Source organism: Aythya marila (genome assembly GCF_965140915.1).
Source record: "Aythya marila genome assembly, chromosome: 1".
NCBI classification, from domain to species: domain Eukaryota; kingdom Metazoa; phylum Chordata; class Aves; order Anseriformes; family Anatidae; genus Aythya; species Aythya marila.
Window position 1 is genome coordinate 124,404,884 of NC_139042.1, and position 15,166 is coordinate 124,420,049.

At 48.6% G+C, this 15,166-nt stretch overlaps 2 protein-coding genes across 3 annotated transcripts; one reads left to right on the forward strand and one right to left on the reverse strand.

The window, feature by feature from the left end:
• Positions 1-228: 228 nt before the first annotated feature.
• Positions 229-10,402, reverse strand: LPAR5 (lysophosphatidic acid receptor 5). 2 transcript variants are annotated; one of them, XM_082752702.1, is made up of 3 exons: positions 10,050-10,402; positions 9,213-9,476; positions 229-2,282 (listed from the first exon to the last, which is right to left on the reverse strand). In XM_082752702.1, the coding sequence occupies exon 3, from the start codon at positions 1,962-1,964 to the stop codon at positions 852-854; it is 1,113 nt and encodes a 370-aa protein (XP_082608828.1). In that variant the 5' UTR covers positions 1,965-2,282; positions 9,213-9,476; positions 10,050-10,402; the 3' UTR covers positions 229-851. The 2 variants fall into 2 exon arrangements, with proteins under 2 accessions (XP_082608828.1, XP_082608829.1); XM_082752703.1 differs by lacking the exons at positions 9,213-9,476; positions 10,050-10,402 and adding an exon at positions 7,010-7,097.
• Positions 10,403-12,103: 1,701 nt separating this feature from the next.
• Positions 12,104-14,766, forward strand: LOC309874500 (protein Wnt-4-like; the record flags this gene model as incomplete). Its single annotated transcript, XM_082752723.1, has 5 exons — positions 12,104-12,168; positions 12,517-12,755; positions 13,474-13,605; positions 13,768-13,910; positions 14,270-14,766. The coding sequence occupies 5 exons, from the start codon at positions 12,104-12,106 to the stop codon at positions 14,735-14,737; spliced, it is 1,047 nt and encodes a 348-aa protein (XP_082608849.1). The 3' UTR covers positions 14,738-14,766.
• Between the last annotated feature and the right edge of the window lie 400 nt (positions 14,767-15,166).

The following is a 15,166-nucleotide window of genomic DNA, read 5'->3' on the forward strand; positions in this document are numbered from 1 at the left end:
GTGCAAAGCACTAACGTCAGTGAGATCTTCAGAAATGACCACGGTATTGGTATTCCCTCTCTCTCTCTCTCTTTTTTTTTTTTTTTTTTTTCCTGGGGCCATTATGAATGCTGAGTGTATTCTCAAGTGTGCTAGTGTTTCCCAAGCTGTTTCACTTAATGTAATTGTATAGCCATTGTGCTGCATGTGTGTGTGTGCAGCTGCACAAGCACATTTAATGTACCTCCTAAACGTAGTTTTGTTAAGGTCTATGACTTGCTCTACAATTAGTAACCTATTTTCTGTGAGAGTACTAAATATTCAGCTATTCTCTTTGACTCTAACAAGAGTTGCTAAATGCTTCAACTCTTTTGGAAAATTAAGACATTTATTTAGGTGCCCCACACTGGACTTAGGACTGTATCTGAGGCATCTAAAAAACAAGAAAACAAAACAAACCAAAAACTTTCCCTCAATATTTACTATTAAATTCACCCTGTCAGCAATGAGTACTGTATCTGTGTTCTGATTATTCTCAAAATTGCTTATTGTTACAGTGCATCAAGGAGGTGCTCAGGCAAGATCAGCTTATCACAGGAACCAGACCTAAACACAGCAGACTTTTTTCAAGTACTCGTTCCCCACTATGCTTCCTGTACCAACAGAGTCAGGTGGGACCATGTCACCAATGTATCTGTTTATTCAAAAACATCCTTTCATCCTTCAGCTTTGAACCATCACATTCACCCACATACAGCCTGCTGTGCTCCCTCAAACAGTTTGCTAAGTTACCTTGGGCTGCTTTCCACCGTCTTGCTTTAATTATTGAATGGGCCACTCTGCAACTCAGTAATGCTATGACCTTCCTGTGGTTATATTTCTGAGTCCTCAATAGGGTCATTCAAAAATACTGCAGTAGGAAGAGTTGGCAAAGGTTCATTGGGACAGATAACATTTTTAGATGGGAACTGTTTTGTTTTTGTGGCAGCATGGTTTTGGGCTGACTTTTGCTCCACAACCTGACTCTTAAGCATCCCTGTATCTGAGTCCCAGGTTTGTCCCTGTCGCAGTTTCTTAAAGGTGTTACGGAAACCTTCAGTGCTAAAGTAGTAGATCAGGGGGTCCAGAGTGCAGTTCATACTGGCCAACAGCATCGTCCTAATTAACACGTCGCGCACAGAGGACTGTGTTTCTGGTCGTACATTAATCACCTTGGCCTTTAGCAACCCGTATACTGCCAAGGTAGTGTTGTAGGGCACAAAGCAGATGATGAAGATGACCAGATTGACCACGAGGAGACGGACTGTCTTCTGCTGTCGCAGGGTCCTTGTCTGGCTGGCCTGGCAGAGCTCCCGAAAAATCTGAATTGAGCAGTATGTCACAGAGCTCAGAGGCAGGAGAAAACCCAGGATTTCAGCCAGTACAACTAGGGGGAAGAGGTTGTTCTGCCACATGTTGTCACTAAAGCTTTCAAAACACAGATATGTGGTCTGGTTCTCCAACACACAGTGGTTTTGCTTGTGGTATATGGCTGTGGGGATGGAGCCCATGAGAATCACTACCCAGACAACAAGGCACAGGAGCCTGGCCACCTTGGGGCGCCGCAGATGCCGCCAGCGAAGTGGATGTACAATGGCGACATAGCGATCCAGGTTGATGCACATGAGGAAGATGCAGCTACCATACATGTTGATCTGGAAGACAGAGCCAGAGACCTGGCAGAGGATCTCACCAAAGGGCCACTCGTGGTTGGTATAGTAGTAGAGTCGCAGTGGCAGAGGGAGCGTGAAGGTGAGGTCACTCACAGCCAGGTTGAACATGTAGATCATCACTACAGACTTCAGGCGCAGGCAGCGAACAAGTATCCACAGAGCCACCACATTCAGTACCAAACCTGTAATGAATATCAGGACGTAGCCAGGCAGCAGGAGGTAGTGCTGGTATTTGTAATCCTTGCACATCTGAAATGAGTTGTTGGCTAACATGCCCAGGGATGAGGGGAGGATCTCAATGAGATGGCTGAGGCAGCTGGTGAGTTAAGAAGGTCCAAAGAAAAGCACCAAGCAAAGTCATTCCCCTCGAGGAAGCTCTGGGTAGGGCATTCCCCTCATCTGCAACTGGGAGGTAGATGGGCACATCTCTCTCTCTTGACTGGCACTGCTTTGGATTGTTGGTCAATGGTCATCAGGCAGGGATGGTAATGTAGTCAGCTTCTACCTCTAGTTCATTTATTCTTTCCAGTGGTTACGGGGATGTTGATGTGATGAAAGGTCATTTCCAGTTATTCAATGTCAGCACAATTCCTGGGCAGAGCAGAAAACCAAGAAATAAGAGTTCAAGTTAGAAGGGGAAATCTCTTGAAAGGTCAAAATCCCACCACGGTGGCTTCTATTGCAAGACTTTGTAAAAAAATTGAAAGATGAAGAAAAATGTACAGTAGAAAAATGAGTGGTTAAACAGCAGAAGAAGCCAGAGAAGGTAACTGTTGTATAGGATATGCACTTCCCAGAAAATACACATTGTTTTGATTGCTGCTGTGAGCACATGCATGCAAGAAAGGGACAACATAAGAGCACACAGAGAAAGTAGTTAAGGCAGCTCAGGGTAGGCGGGGCGGGGGGGAAGGAAGAGAGAAAGAGAGAAAGAAAGAGAGAAAGAGAGAAAGAAAGAGAGAAAGAGAGAGAGAGAGAGAGAGAGAGAGAGAAAGAAAGAAAGAAAGAAAAAGAAAGAAAGAAAGAAAGAAAGAAAGAAAGAAAGAAAGAAAGAAAGAAAGAAAGAAAGAAAGAAAGAAAGAAAGAAAGAAAGAAAGAAAGAAAGAAAGAAAGAAAGAAAGAAAAAGAAAGAAAGAAATAGGGAAAGGTTGGTTGGTTGGTTGGTTGGTTGGAAGGAAGGAAGGAAGGAAGGAAGGAAGGAAGGAAGGAAGGAAGGAAGGAAGGAAGGAAGGAAGGAAGGAAGGAAGAGAGCAAGCATTTTGAAGCAAAAATGCTGGCTGTAAGGAAATTAGAAGAGAATAAAAAATGCATGGTAGTTTTGTATCAGAGAAACAGGACTTTGTACACCATTGCAGATAAAAAGAATGATGCTATAATTAGACTTGACTCCACCCTAGCTCCCTTTTGTAGGTGAAACAACCCATAAAAGTCTGAGTCCCAGCTAAGGGCTGGACCACCATTGATAAACTTCAATGGATTGATGTGTAGGGCCAAGGAAATCTTCTAGAAACCTGACTTGTTTTTCTAGAGATTTGAGTGCAAATGAGACCAGGGCATCCATCTCGGTTCCTTCCTCAGCATTTATAAGACAGAATAACAGGGATGATGAATAACAGGGTAGAAATGACTGGGCCTCAATTTCTCTATGAAATTTCAGCTAAGCATGAGGAAAGAGAGGATTTATGTTACAGTAGCTGAATTTCCTTGAGCAGCTTACATTCACACAGTTCCTGCTCTAGCTCCTTTTTGGGGTGCTCTCTTGTGTGTTATAAGTGGTGCCTATTGCAATTGCATGTCCTCAGATCACTTTCCTGCTTACAACACCATGAAGTATGAAGAAGTCCATGTCCCACAGCCACAAAGAATGCCCAGGTAAAGAAGGAACCCAGTAAAGAAGGAACCCATGGGACTAATGCAGACAAACATGTCCATGACTCCTACTTAGTGTGAGGCTGGTAACCACTCTAGGTTCTAGTGGTAGCACTGCCCTGACAAACATTGATCAACTAGACTAAGTCCAGTGGAAGGCCACCAAAAAGATCTGGGGGCTGGAACATTTGCCCAGTGAAGAGATGCTAAGGGAACTGGGCTAATTCAACTGAGAGAAGAGAAGGCTCCAGGTGACATAATAGCAGACTCCCCATACCAGCAGGAGAAAAGAGAAAAATTTTGCCTAAGTTGGATATTACTGTAAGAGGAAGCTCCTCAGCAACTTGACAGGCATGTCAGACCTTGTGGTTGGTATTGTAGGGTGATGCACAGGTCCAGAGGGAGTATCTATTAAAAACAGAGGAAGTGCATGCTGGTTTCATAGGTGGGAACTGAGTCAACAGTCTCATTGTGGTAACTATATTAGACAATGAAAGTGGAACTCAACTATGAGAGAATGGGGATAAAGAGCAGAGAGTAATCAATTTGCCCATCCTTTTGTGTCATTGGGAAGGTCCACCGCCAAGCCAGTTTTCTTACAGAAACTTCTGCTGGTTTGTCAGGATACATTTGAATGGCTTTCCTCCTTTAAAAATGAATGACTACTTTGTGTGAAGATTTGCTTAAGTTTAAAACATAGAATGATCCAGCAAAACAAACTGGAGATGTTCAAGGAAAGGCTGGACCTGGTGCTTAAGGGCATGGTTTAGTGGGTGACATTGGTGGTAGGGTGATGGTTGGACCAGATGATTTTGAAGGTCTTTTCCAACCTTAACAATTCTATGATTCTAAGAATGTTGTTGGTTTCAAGTGAAATGATTAGATGCCTCAAAAAGAGAAACTACAGGGAGATATGCCAGCTTTTGATACAGCCAAAACCCTGCAATGACTCCAGATTGAACAGATTGGAGAGTAGCTTCATCTTGACTGAGACAAATTGAGTGAGACTCAGGCTCTGTGAGAAAACATGACCTTCTCCAACGCATGCCCAGACCATCCGGCTGTCAGATGAAGGTGACTTGTCTAGATAGACAGCCTATTTTTGTCAGTTGGTATTTAATAAACACCTCTAGAGAATACAGTCTGTAAGTATGGTCCATACTGTGTGAGAGCAGTGGTTTATCTACAACTAATACTCTAGCTCAGATCATGGCTGACGAAGGAATAATGTAAGAACAGTACAATTATGCAATGATACTCCTTCAAGTTCTCTTTCTGTTTCCAACAAACTGTGGCCCAGGGATTTCCTGAGCCAGAGGTGACATATTTATATTTAATAGTCCTCAGGGATCTTTTATTATTTTTTCCAATTGCTTTTTGAATCCATATAAAATTTACCATCGACAACATCCAGTGACAGCAGTGCCAAGGTTTTCCACAGATTAATTACATCACATGTGAAGAACTATCTCCTTATACCCACTTTAAATCACCACCAGCTAGATTCAGTTCCTAGTTTTAGTACTGGGAGAGACAGTGGAATAAAACATTCCTATTTACTTTCACCTTGATGATTTTACAAGCTTCTACCATACTTCCCCTCAGCGACTTTTTTTTTTTTTTGAGGCTAAAGGGTCTTAGCTTCTCAGTTGCTCCTCTGTTCTGAGGATCTGTTCTGTAACTTTGAATGTCCTTGTTGCCCATTCTCAGAACTTTTCCTCCTCTTCTACAGCCGTTGTAAGCCTTGTGGTGAGGGGCTCAAGCTGTACAGACGGAGTGTTGAAGATATGTATGCACTGAGCTGAGTAGGCATAGAACTCATTCACAAGGAGTAATGGTAGGTTCAGATTGTTTTTTTCTCATCACTTAGCTAGATGAAATTTCAGCTGTTATTTTAAGGCCAGTCACTCACTCTTTTTCTAATCTCTGCGGTTCTTCTCAGCCACTCTCATCTTTTCTAACTTGAATAATTTTATGTCTCCAACAGATTTGTTTTTTCATTATTCATCCTTCATGAATAAATCAAACAGCCCAAGCCCCAGCATGGGTGTCTTATAACTCCATTGCAAAAACTGACCATCTACCCCCATTCTCTGTCCTGTCTTGTACCAACTTTTTATCCAAATAGGAATCTTTTCTCTAAATTTCTTTAAGCACCATTCATGAGAGCCTTTTTGAAAGCCTTTTGGAAACCCACACAGGCCACTGTTCATGTTCTTGTCGACTCCTTCACAGTATTCCAGTAGGATGGTGAGGCACAGCATCTCTTTACAAAAGCCATGTTGACTCTTCCCGAGTAATTAGATGTGACTGCATGCCAATTGATTTTTTTCCCCTTCTTCTATCGCTTCTACTAATTGTGTTCAGCACAGATATCAGGCTCCCTGGTGTAAAATCTCCCAAAAGCCTTTCCTCAAATTGTGCCTGTTAGTGAGCACCACAGATAGTCACTTCTTTCATACTTAAGTTGTTTTAGGACCACTGGGATAAGAGCCAGAGATTTAATAAGTGCTTACTTAATCTTGCTGCTTTATAACCCTTCATAACAGCATTTTCATCAGAGGCAGTCCTTTGATGAATTTCCCCTTAAAGATTGTTTCTGCTGTGGAAATCTTCCAGACTTTCCTGACATGAACACCGGGGCAATAAATCTGTTTAATTTTCTACTCACCTTCACCTTTTCCTTTTTCTGAGTGGTCTTTCCTTATGTATTAGCCCTTAAGCCTCTGAGACACCAGATAGTAGAGTTCTGAACTGATAGCAAAGATCACTGGGAGTGAAAAATAAACTTTTTTTTTTTTCTTTCAGGTGAATTGGTTTCTTTTTTGTGGGTGGATGGAAACACAGAAGCAAGAATCCTTGAGCTGAGTTTTACTAGAGGCTAATGATGGTGTTATTAAAAATAAGGTGATAGTCTCAAATCTGATGTAATAGATACTGTAATTGAGATGTCAAAGACCCAACTTAATATGTGTTTGTACACGGTCTTTGGAAAGAGGAAGTTGTGGGGGCAGAGCACTTCTCTGCAGAGCTCTGAAGGTACAGTTTTGACTGCTCATCACTGATGAGGAAATCTCCTGATAAAGCAGGCTGGTAGCAGGGGGACTGAAACTGGTTCAGTTATCCACGTCAGTTAATGTTCAAAGCCACTGGCACCATTCATTGTGGCTATTTCCAAAAGAACCTCAAGCTCTACAAAAAAGCTGCTGAGAGGTCTCAAGTCGTCAGCTGTGCCTACACAGGGAATGGTACCACAACTTGAACTAGCACTAGAAGAAGAGCAACCAAATAGATATTTTGACTCCAATGTTCTCCTACAGAAATAATATTCCTTGTGATGAGATGCTGTCTTGAAATCCTGAAGGAGATTCCTATTTGGCAACTGACTTTAAGTGGCCCATGAGTAGGAGTAAGCATCTTTTCACCTTTTAGTGTAGATCAGTACGAACCTTGAAGGACCTTTTCCCCAGTGGAGACAGAAAAGAGTAATTCAAACTGCCGATGCCATCAAAGCAGATACCTCTTCCTGTCATGGCTTCAGGCAGGAATTGAATTTGTTGGTGGTGTTCTTGCTCTGGGAAGGGGACAGGAGGAACAACATGGACACGTGCATGTACACACACACTAAGCAAATTCTGCAAGGGAGAAGGAGATGAAGAAACTAAAACGAAGGGAAGGCAGTGTCAAGGGAGGAAGAGGTGGTGGTAGAGGTGTGAAACGGAGGCAATGTTGACTGCTGATGATGTATGAGGGGAGAGAAGAACACCATGCTGGTAAACAACCTGAAAACCAGTTAAAGAGAACATGTCACGCTCCCCTCCCACATACACCCTCTTGTGATCACCCTGCATGGACTACAGCCAGCCACGTTGCCTCGTCCAAGTGCTTAGGAAGCTGCCCAAGGGCCATGGCTGGTATGGGGTGCTCCTGATGGCCTCATGGCACCAGCAGGGGACAAGCCACAGGTCAGGCCCAAGGTGAGCACATCAGAGGTAGAAAAACAGCTGCTAGGCAAGCAGATCCCACAGGACATGCCAAACCTGTGGGACTTTACATTTCGGAGGGTGGGAAACCATAGCTGTACTTCCTTACAGGGGCTGAAACAGGAAGGCCTTGGGATGAGATGAGATGATGAGATGAGCTGAGCTGAGCTGAGCTGAGCTGAGCTGAGCTGATGAGATGAGTTGAGATCTCTCTGCCTAGTCTTAGGCATCTTCTGACAATATCTTACCCGAGCCACTGCTGCCTAGCACCACAAAAATTATGAATGACCACAGCATAGTGGGACAGGTTTTTCATAGAATGGTCATCTAGTCTAATGCCCCTGACATGGGCTGGGACACCTTCCACTACACCAGGTTGCTCAAAGCCTCATCCAACCTGGTCTTGAACACTTCCAGGGATGGGGCTTCCACAATCTCTTTGAACAACCTGTTCCAGTGTATTGCCACCCTCATCATGAAAAGTTACATCTTTATATCCAATCTAAATTCACCCTCTTTCAATTTAAAACTCTTGCTCCTTGTCCTATCACTACAAGCCCTGGTAAAAAGTCTTTCTCTGTCTTTCTTATAACCCCCCTTTATGTTTTGAAAGGCTGCAATAAAGTCTCCTTTGAGCCTTGTCTTCTCCAGTCTGAACAACCCTGACTGTCTCAGCCTCTCTTCATAGGAGAGGTGCTCCAGCCCTCTGATCACCTTTTGTGGCCCTCCTCTGGACTCGGTCTAACAGATCCATCTATTTCTTATGTTGCAGGCCCCAGAGCAGGATACAGTCCTCCATACTTATGAGAGCAGAGTAGAGTTATGCATGGGGCAGGGAAATGAGGCAAAAAAAAAAAAAAAAAAAAAAAAGAGAGCTAAAAAAGTCTTGCCAAGCATGCCACAGAGTAAGTGTTTCTGAGAATGACTTGTTATTTAATCTCTAGTGCACTCTGGGGTTGCCTGTAGATGCAGGAAGAAAGCACAGCATCAGGTAGCAAATGAGCAGAGCAGTGCCAAAGAGAACACAAACTGCACAAGCTGGCTTAGTAGATCTGACACCAAGAGGAAATAACAAGGAGTGTGCCAGACCTCAATATAAAAAAACAACAAAACAGCCAGTTTTGTTTTAGAAATTGAAGGTACTTTTTTTTTTTTTTTTTTTTTTTTTTTGAAATGTGGATAATTTTTACTCAACGTAGGTGATATTTAAACCCCACTTTTCACCTTTATTTCTAAACATGAAATTAGATTATTGTGGTAATTAGAACCATGAAAGCTAAGGCTTGGGACTCGGGATGTCTTGTTTTTAATGAGGTGCATGGCACCAGGGCTCAAACCTCAGTATATAACTCAAAAGGACTGATCACACTGGTACTGCCTGCTCCCTAGAGGTTTCACCCACCCTCACCTTGTAAGGACCCCATGGAAGAGGACTTCCACTGCGGGCACCATGTCAAGCAAGCTCTGCAAGCTGCTGACGCTCTTAGTATCAGAGGACTCCAAAGAAAGCCTGTGTTTGAATGCACACTGAGATTTGCCACGCAATTCTCAATTCAGTGGATGACCAAAGAGGCGTTAGGGGGTTCCCTGTGCCCTATGATCAGTTTTGGTAGCACCTGCCCAACACTCCCACACCATCCTGCCAGTGAACTGCTTCTGTCTCACTTACCTCTCTGCTGGTGAAGAGCTGAGGGTGCATGAGAGCTTGCTGTCTGCTCACTGCAGAGATTTCAGTTCATTCACCAGGGCTGCCAGTGGCTTGAAATACAAGAGAACCAAGCAGGCTCTCTGTCTACTTGCTTATCCAAATCACGTCCGTCCCCACTGCCGTGGCTGGTTCTATATCTGTCAAGCTGCAGTTCATGTTCCCTCCTTCCTCACTTCCTGATGCACTGGCCACAGAGCATGAACTTTGCTATTTGAGGCTGATAAGCTAAAAGACATTCTATGAGAGTGATTGCAATTGTGAAAGACGCAATACTCAGGTGCACTAGAAACAGAGGAGGCATGCCCTCAGTCACCGTGCCAAATATTTCTTCATCTTTGCCCCCACGATAACGCAGCCACCCCCACGGCTGAATTCTCCACGGGGAAAATTACCCCCCCCCCTTCCCCACAACATTGCCAGACAGAAGTTAGAAGTGAAATATGGGAAGTGAGAGCTAGTGCGTGCACACAAAGGCTTTAATCACCAGACAGCACAGTGGCTGGGCGTCCTGATGGCTCCATGGGGGGCACTTTGGGGCAGATGCCCTTCCCAGGGGCACAGCTTCACACGGCTGGCAAGCATCAGGGACCCCAAATAACCGAGCTCTTGAAGGGCTGTCAGTGCCTGCAGTAGGCAAAGGCATGTTTGCCCCGAGTGTCATCCCTGTTGGTAGAGGCATGGTGCCACGAGACCCAGCATTGCCAGGCAGGGCTGGGAGGGGGTCTGCTCTTCCTCAGAGCCCATCTGGCACTCTGCTGCTTCCTGAGGTCCTGTCTCTGCTTGGTGGTCCCAGCATACCTGGAAGAAGGCGGGGACCATGGGAACGCTCCTATCCTGACTGTCGTCCTTCCCCGGGAGAGCTGCTGCCTTCTGCCCCAGATGAAGCTCACGGGCTCCCAGCACCTCCGCCTGCTGGCTGTCACGGCTGATGTTTGACTTTCTCACTCCCTGTGCCCCTTGTTCTGCCTCATTCAGGGAGTGACACGATGAGGGATATATCTTCCTGCTGCTCGTAAATCCTCGGAGGGTACAATAGCACCCGAACTGCTGATTTCACTCTGCTTTGCTTCACTGTCTCTCTCTTTTAACCAGTCCCCCTTTCTCACTTCCTAGTTGCTGGGATCTTTGTTCTCACAGCTCTTTGTGATTTTTTTTTTTCTTTCTTTTTTTTTTTTTTTTTTTTCTCCCCAATTCCTGCCAAGTCTCTTGTACCACGAAAGACTTGCAAATATATTGAGGAGTGGGGGCTTCACCCTTTGCAAAAAGAATCCCTAAAACCTTCTGTGGGGCCTCTCCCCTCCCCTGAGCCTCTCGCTGCCTTCCCCCCACCTCCCTGCCGCAGCCTGGCAGCCCTGCCTGCACCTCGTGTGTCAGAAGAGCTGCCCTGCGTGTCCGTGCCACCCCACTGCATCCTTCACACCTCGCTCCCCAGGTTCACTCACCTCACTGGGTCTCAGAAGCCCACAAACGATGCCCTCCCAGGTGGGCTCGTGCCCAAGCCCCTCAGCTGCTGCCCCTCGGAGGTTCAGCTTGCAGGGCCGAGCAGCGCAGCCCCCAGCGCTCCTCGCTGCTGCCTGAGCCTCCAGCAGGTAAGACCAGATTGCTGGGGTGTGTGTCGGAGGCTACACCCTGGTGCTGCTGCAGATCCCAACATGCCCACCGCCGCCGAGCACTGGCTCCAGAAAGCAGGAGCAAGGACCAAAGCGGAGCTGGGAGCTGGGAAGATGAGCAGAGAAACAGAAAGCCTGCCGCAGCAGAGAAATTGCTGGGGTTTGGGAGGATGCCTGATAAACCCCAATGCTTTTCAGAACTCGTTGTGCAGGCAGATGCAGACAAGCACAGCAAAGGTGTTAACCTGCATGTAGAGGAGATGGATGAACTGTAACAAGGCCAGAGCCACAGCGTTTTGCTCTTTGAACGGTTCAGAGAAGGAAAGCAGAAACCTCAGGGCTGGGTGAGGATTATCACCTTGCAGAGACAGCAGACGGTACTTCCCCGGCCCAGAGAGGGAAGAGCAGCCTTTGCTCTCGGGGTGGTTCATACAGCTTACATCTCCCTCCGAGAAGAGGAGCAGCCACCATGTTACACCCTCCTGGGAGAAGGGCAGAGACAGTCCCTCCTGCCGTGGGGGACGGCAGGGCTGAAAGGGGTCCTGACATGGGGAATAGGGGGTATACAAGGGAGACCCGCCAGGGAAAGAGTTAAGAGAGCTGGGAAGCTGCCGGGCTCTGTCTGTTTGCTGTAGCTATGTGGGCTGCAGGGTAGGGAAGAAGAATGTCCAGCCTGGAGGAGGCAGATTTGGGAGCCTCACCAAGGACAGTGGCTGGGGAAAAGGCAAGCAGCAGGTCTTCCCCTCTCTGCCCCCATGGACTGCCACGGCCGGGAAAGCCTCTGGTTCCCCAGGGCTTGATGACAATGCGGTTACGAGCTCATGTGTCTAGCAACAGCTGCCTGCACCCGTAGAGTTTCTAGACCCTCTGGGTTGAACATCTGCGAGGCTTTTCTTGCATGGAAAGATCTGTGTGCTGCCAACGGGATCTCGGGCTGCTTCCTGCTGATGAAGTGAGTTGCCTACGGAGGAAGACAAACAGATCACACCGCTTACAGGACATCAAAGACCAGGGCTCAGGCACTGATGCCATCCCCAGCCCCGTGAGCTACCTGTGATGGGTGCCCACCTCAGAGCCCTGGTTCAAAGCTCTTCCATAGCACTGGCAGAGCTGTAGGGGACAACACTGCATGAACGTGCTCCATCCAGCTGGTTCTGTGGGCCACCAGGTCTCTCAGGTCTTTGGCAGGGATTTGGGTGGCTGCTGCTTTGTGGCTGAAGGTGGAGTTTGGCCAAGGAAAGGATGGAGATTGTGTGGCTGTGCATGGTGCTGATCCTGATGCAGCACGTCCTTGCCGTGACCTGGCTGTAAGTATACTTTGCACTTATACTATATAGGTTGAAAAGTCACCTGGGGAGGTGCTGTTTGTGAAGAAAACATGCGGATCTGTGAGAAAGGGGTGGGAGAAGGAACTTTGGCAACACAAATGAAGCATTTGAGAAGGAGCATCTTGGTGAGCATGAAGGGAGAGGGGCAGTGACATGGAAGAGATGCAAGCAGGGGAGCAAAAATGTCCAATTTGCCACAGAGAAGAGGGTGCACATCCCCTTCCCTGCCCATTTTTCCTCTAAAATAGAGCTACAGAGGGGTAATCCTCTGCAGGCACGACCCTGTCTCCAGCCCACCTGTGACTGAGACTCTCTTCTGCCTTACAGGCACCTGGCCAAGCAGACGTCCCTGCGGGGGGCCCTCAGGGACCCCGGTGTCTGCGCAGGTCTGACGGGGCTGGTGGAAGAGCAGGTACGGGTTTGCCGTCGGCAGGTGGAAGCCATGGAGGCGGTGAAGCGAGGAGCGGAGCTGGCTGTGGAGGAGTGCCAGTACCAGTTTCACTCTCGCCGGTGGAACTGCTCCACCCTGCAGGGGCTGCAAGTCTTCGGCAAAGTCGCCATCCAAGGTCAGCAGGGGCAGGCTGAGCCAGAGGGGTTGGCATGGGGTCCCTTCAGTATGCAGGGTGGCTTGGTGTGGCTTCCTTCACATGCTAACATAGCTGCTAACACAGCAATTTTGGAATGGCATGCATGTGCTACTGCAAATATTAATATTCTACCTAAATTTTGCCATTTAGCCAGGCCTGGCTGGGTCCTGTCTGGACCGTGCTGGGTATCAGCTCTGCAGGCTGGCAGATCTTGCCCCTAACCCCTGCCATCATCCCCCAGGAATATCAGATCAAATCGAGCCTTTTGCTTCAAGGTCACAGTCCCTTTTTTGTTTCAGGCCGGGAAAAAGGCTCTGCCTATGTCTCCAAAACCAGTCTGCACAGGTTTTGCACATGCTTCACATACAGGGAGCAATAAACAGGGTTTCTGTAGCTTCCCACCCCCAGGCTCCCCTTTTAGCTGCCTCTGGGCAGCAGGGCTGCTGACTTCTCTTCATCAATGGGACACGAGGCCGAGGAGCTGGGGGTGCTGCAGGCTGGCTTCAGGTCTTAGGAACCACAGTGCCGGCTGAACATCCTGATTGTGATTTCTCCTAAGCAGTCTTCAGCTGAATGTATTGATCCTGCCTGCACTTACAGCCTCCCTCCCCTGCTGCATCCCACCAATTCCTTCCCCCTCTCCACAAGGGAGAGCACCAAACTCAGCAGAGCTCTGCCTTTTCTCACCCCGCTGCAGGCACGCGGGAATCCGCCTTCATCCATGCCATCTCCTCCGCGGGTGTTGCCTTTGCTGTGACTCGAGCTTGCAGCCGTGGGGAGCTGGAGAAGTGTGGCTGCGACCGCAAAATCCGAGGAGTCAGCCCTGAAGGTAATGGAGGAGGCCAGGAGCAGAGTTGAGGTGGCAGAGGATAAGATCCATTGGGGAGGCCCTCACCAGGGGAAGTGAGACCTCATTTTGCTTCACAGCCCCCTTCTGGAACTCCTCCCAGGGCCTCTCACTTTTCATCTCACGGCTGCTTTCCCTCTGCAGGTTTCCAGTGGTCAGGCTGCTCTGATAACCTGTCATATGGGATTGCCTTTTCTCAAGCCTTTGTAGACAATCCCGAGAGAAGCCGCGGCATCTCTTCCAGCCGAGCTCTCATGAACCTGCACAATAACGAGGCGGGGAGGAAGGTAAGGGCAGGAACAAGAGCTGGGACTCAAGCCCAGTTTCTCGGGCTTTCTCCTTGGCTGGGCAGAGCTTGCTCCAGCCCCTTATCCAGAGTAGCAGTTTGGGGCAGTCACAAGCTCACAGAGCAGGTCTGTGTCCTGCTGCCTTGCCTTGCCTTGCCTTGCCTCCCCCTTTCTCCCCTTCCCTTACAATCCCTCTGGTTGATGCTGCCCTCCAGCTGAACACCCCTTCCCGAAGCCCCCCGCCAGGCCCCATATGGGAAGGCTGGGAGGGAATGGAGGCTGCCTGGGGCTCACAGGCACGGGGCAGGTGCCCCACATCGTGTCCCAAATCTGTCTGGCAGACACCTTCTGCTCCCCAGGCGCTCCTGGCCCACATGAAGGTGGAGTGCAAGTGCCACGGCGTGTCAGGCTCCTGCGAGGTGCGTACCTGCTGGAGGGTCATGCCCCCCTTCCGCAAGGTGGGCAACGTCCTGAAGGAGAAGTTCGAGGGGGCGACTGAGGTTCACCCACAGCGGGTGGGTTCCCGCAAGCTGCTGGTGCCCAAGAGCTCTCGCTTCAAGCCCTACACAGCTCACGACCTGGTCTACCTCTTGGCCAGCCCAGACTTCTGTGACCGGGACCCCCGGCGCGGGGTCTTCGGTACCTCTGGCCGCCAGTGCAACCGGACATCCCCGGCCATGGATGGCTGCGAGCTCCTGTGCTGTGGCAGGGGCTTCCACACCACGCAGGCCGAAGTGGTGGAGCGCTGCAGCTGCAAGTTTCGCTGGTGCTGCTCCGTCAAGTGCAAGCAGTGCCGGCACCGGGTGGAGGTGCACAGCTGCCGCTGAGGGGGGACGGGGGGTGGCCGGGGACCGAGCAGAAGACAGCCCAGGGAGAGGGCCACGGGGTGGGGGGAGGCAGGGTGGGTGTGGGGGAAACCTGTCTGGGTCTCTCTACTCAGTCTCATCAGGAGTTTTGCAGTTTAAACTTGTTTCCCAGATGGAGGGTTGGAGGACATAGGCCCCAGAAACCCTTAAATGTTAGAAATAAAGCAGCTGCAATAGAAAGCAGAGTGTCTACGTTAACTCCGTCCTCACGTGCCGTGTTTAGACCTGGAGGGAACCTTGCCCTCAGAGCCTTATCACGAGGGCCACGTGGGCAGTGGTGAGCAAGCAACACCAGCGAGCCATGCAGAGGGAAGTGGGGAGCCTGCTCAGATGTGAGAGGGGTCTCCAGGGGGTCTGACAGAGTGGCAGCAGCAGAGAGAAGGGCACAAG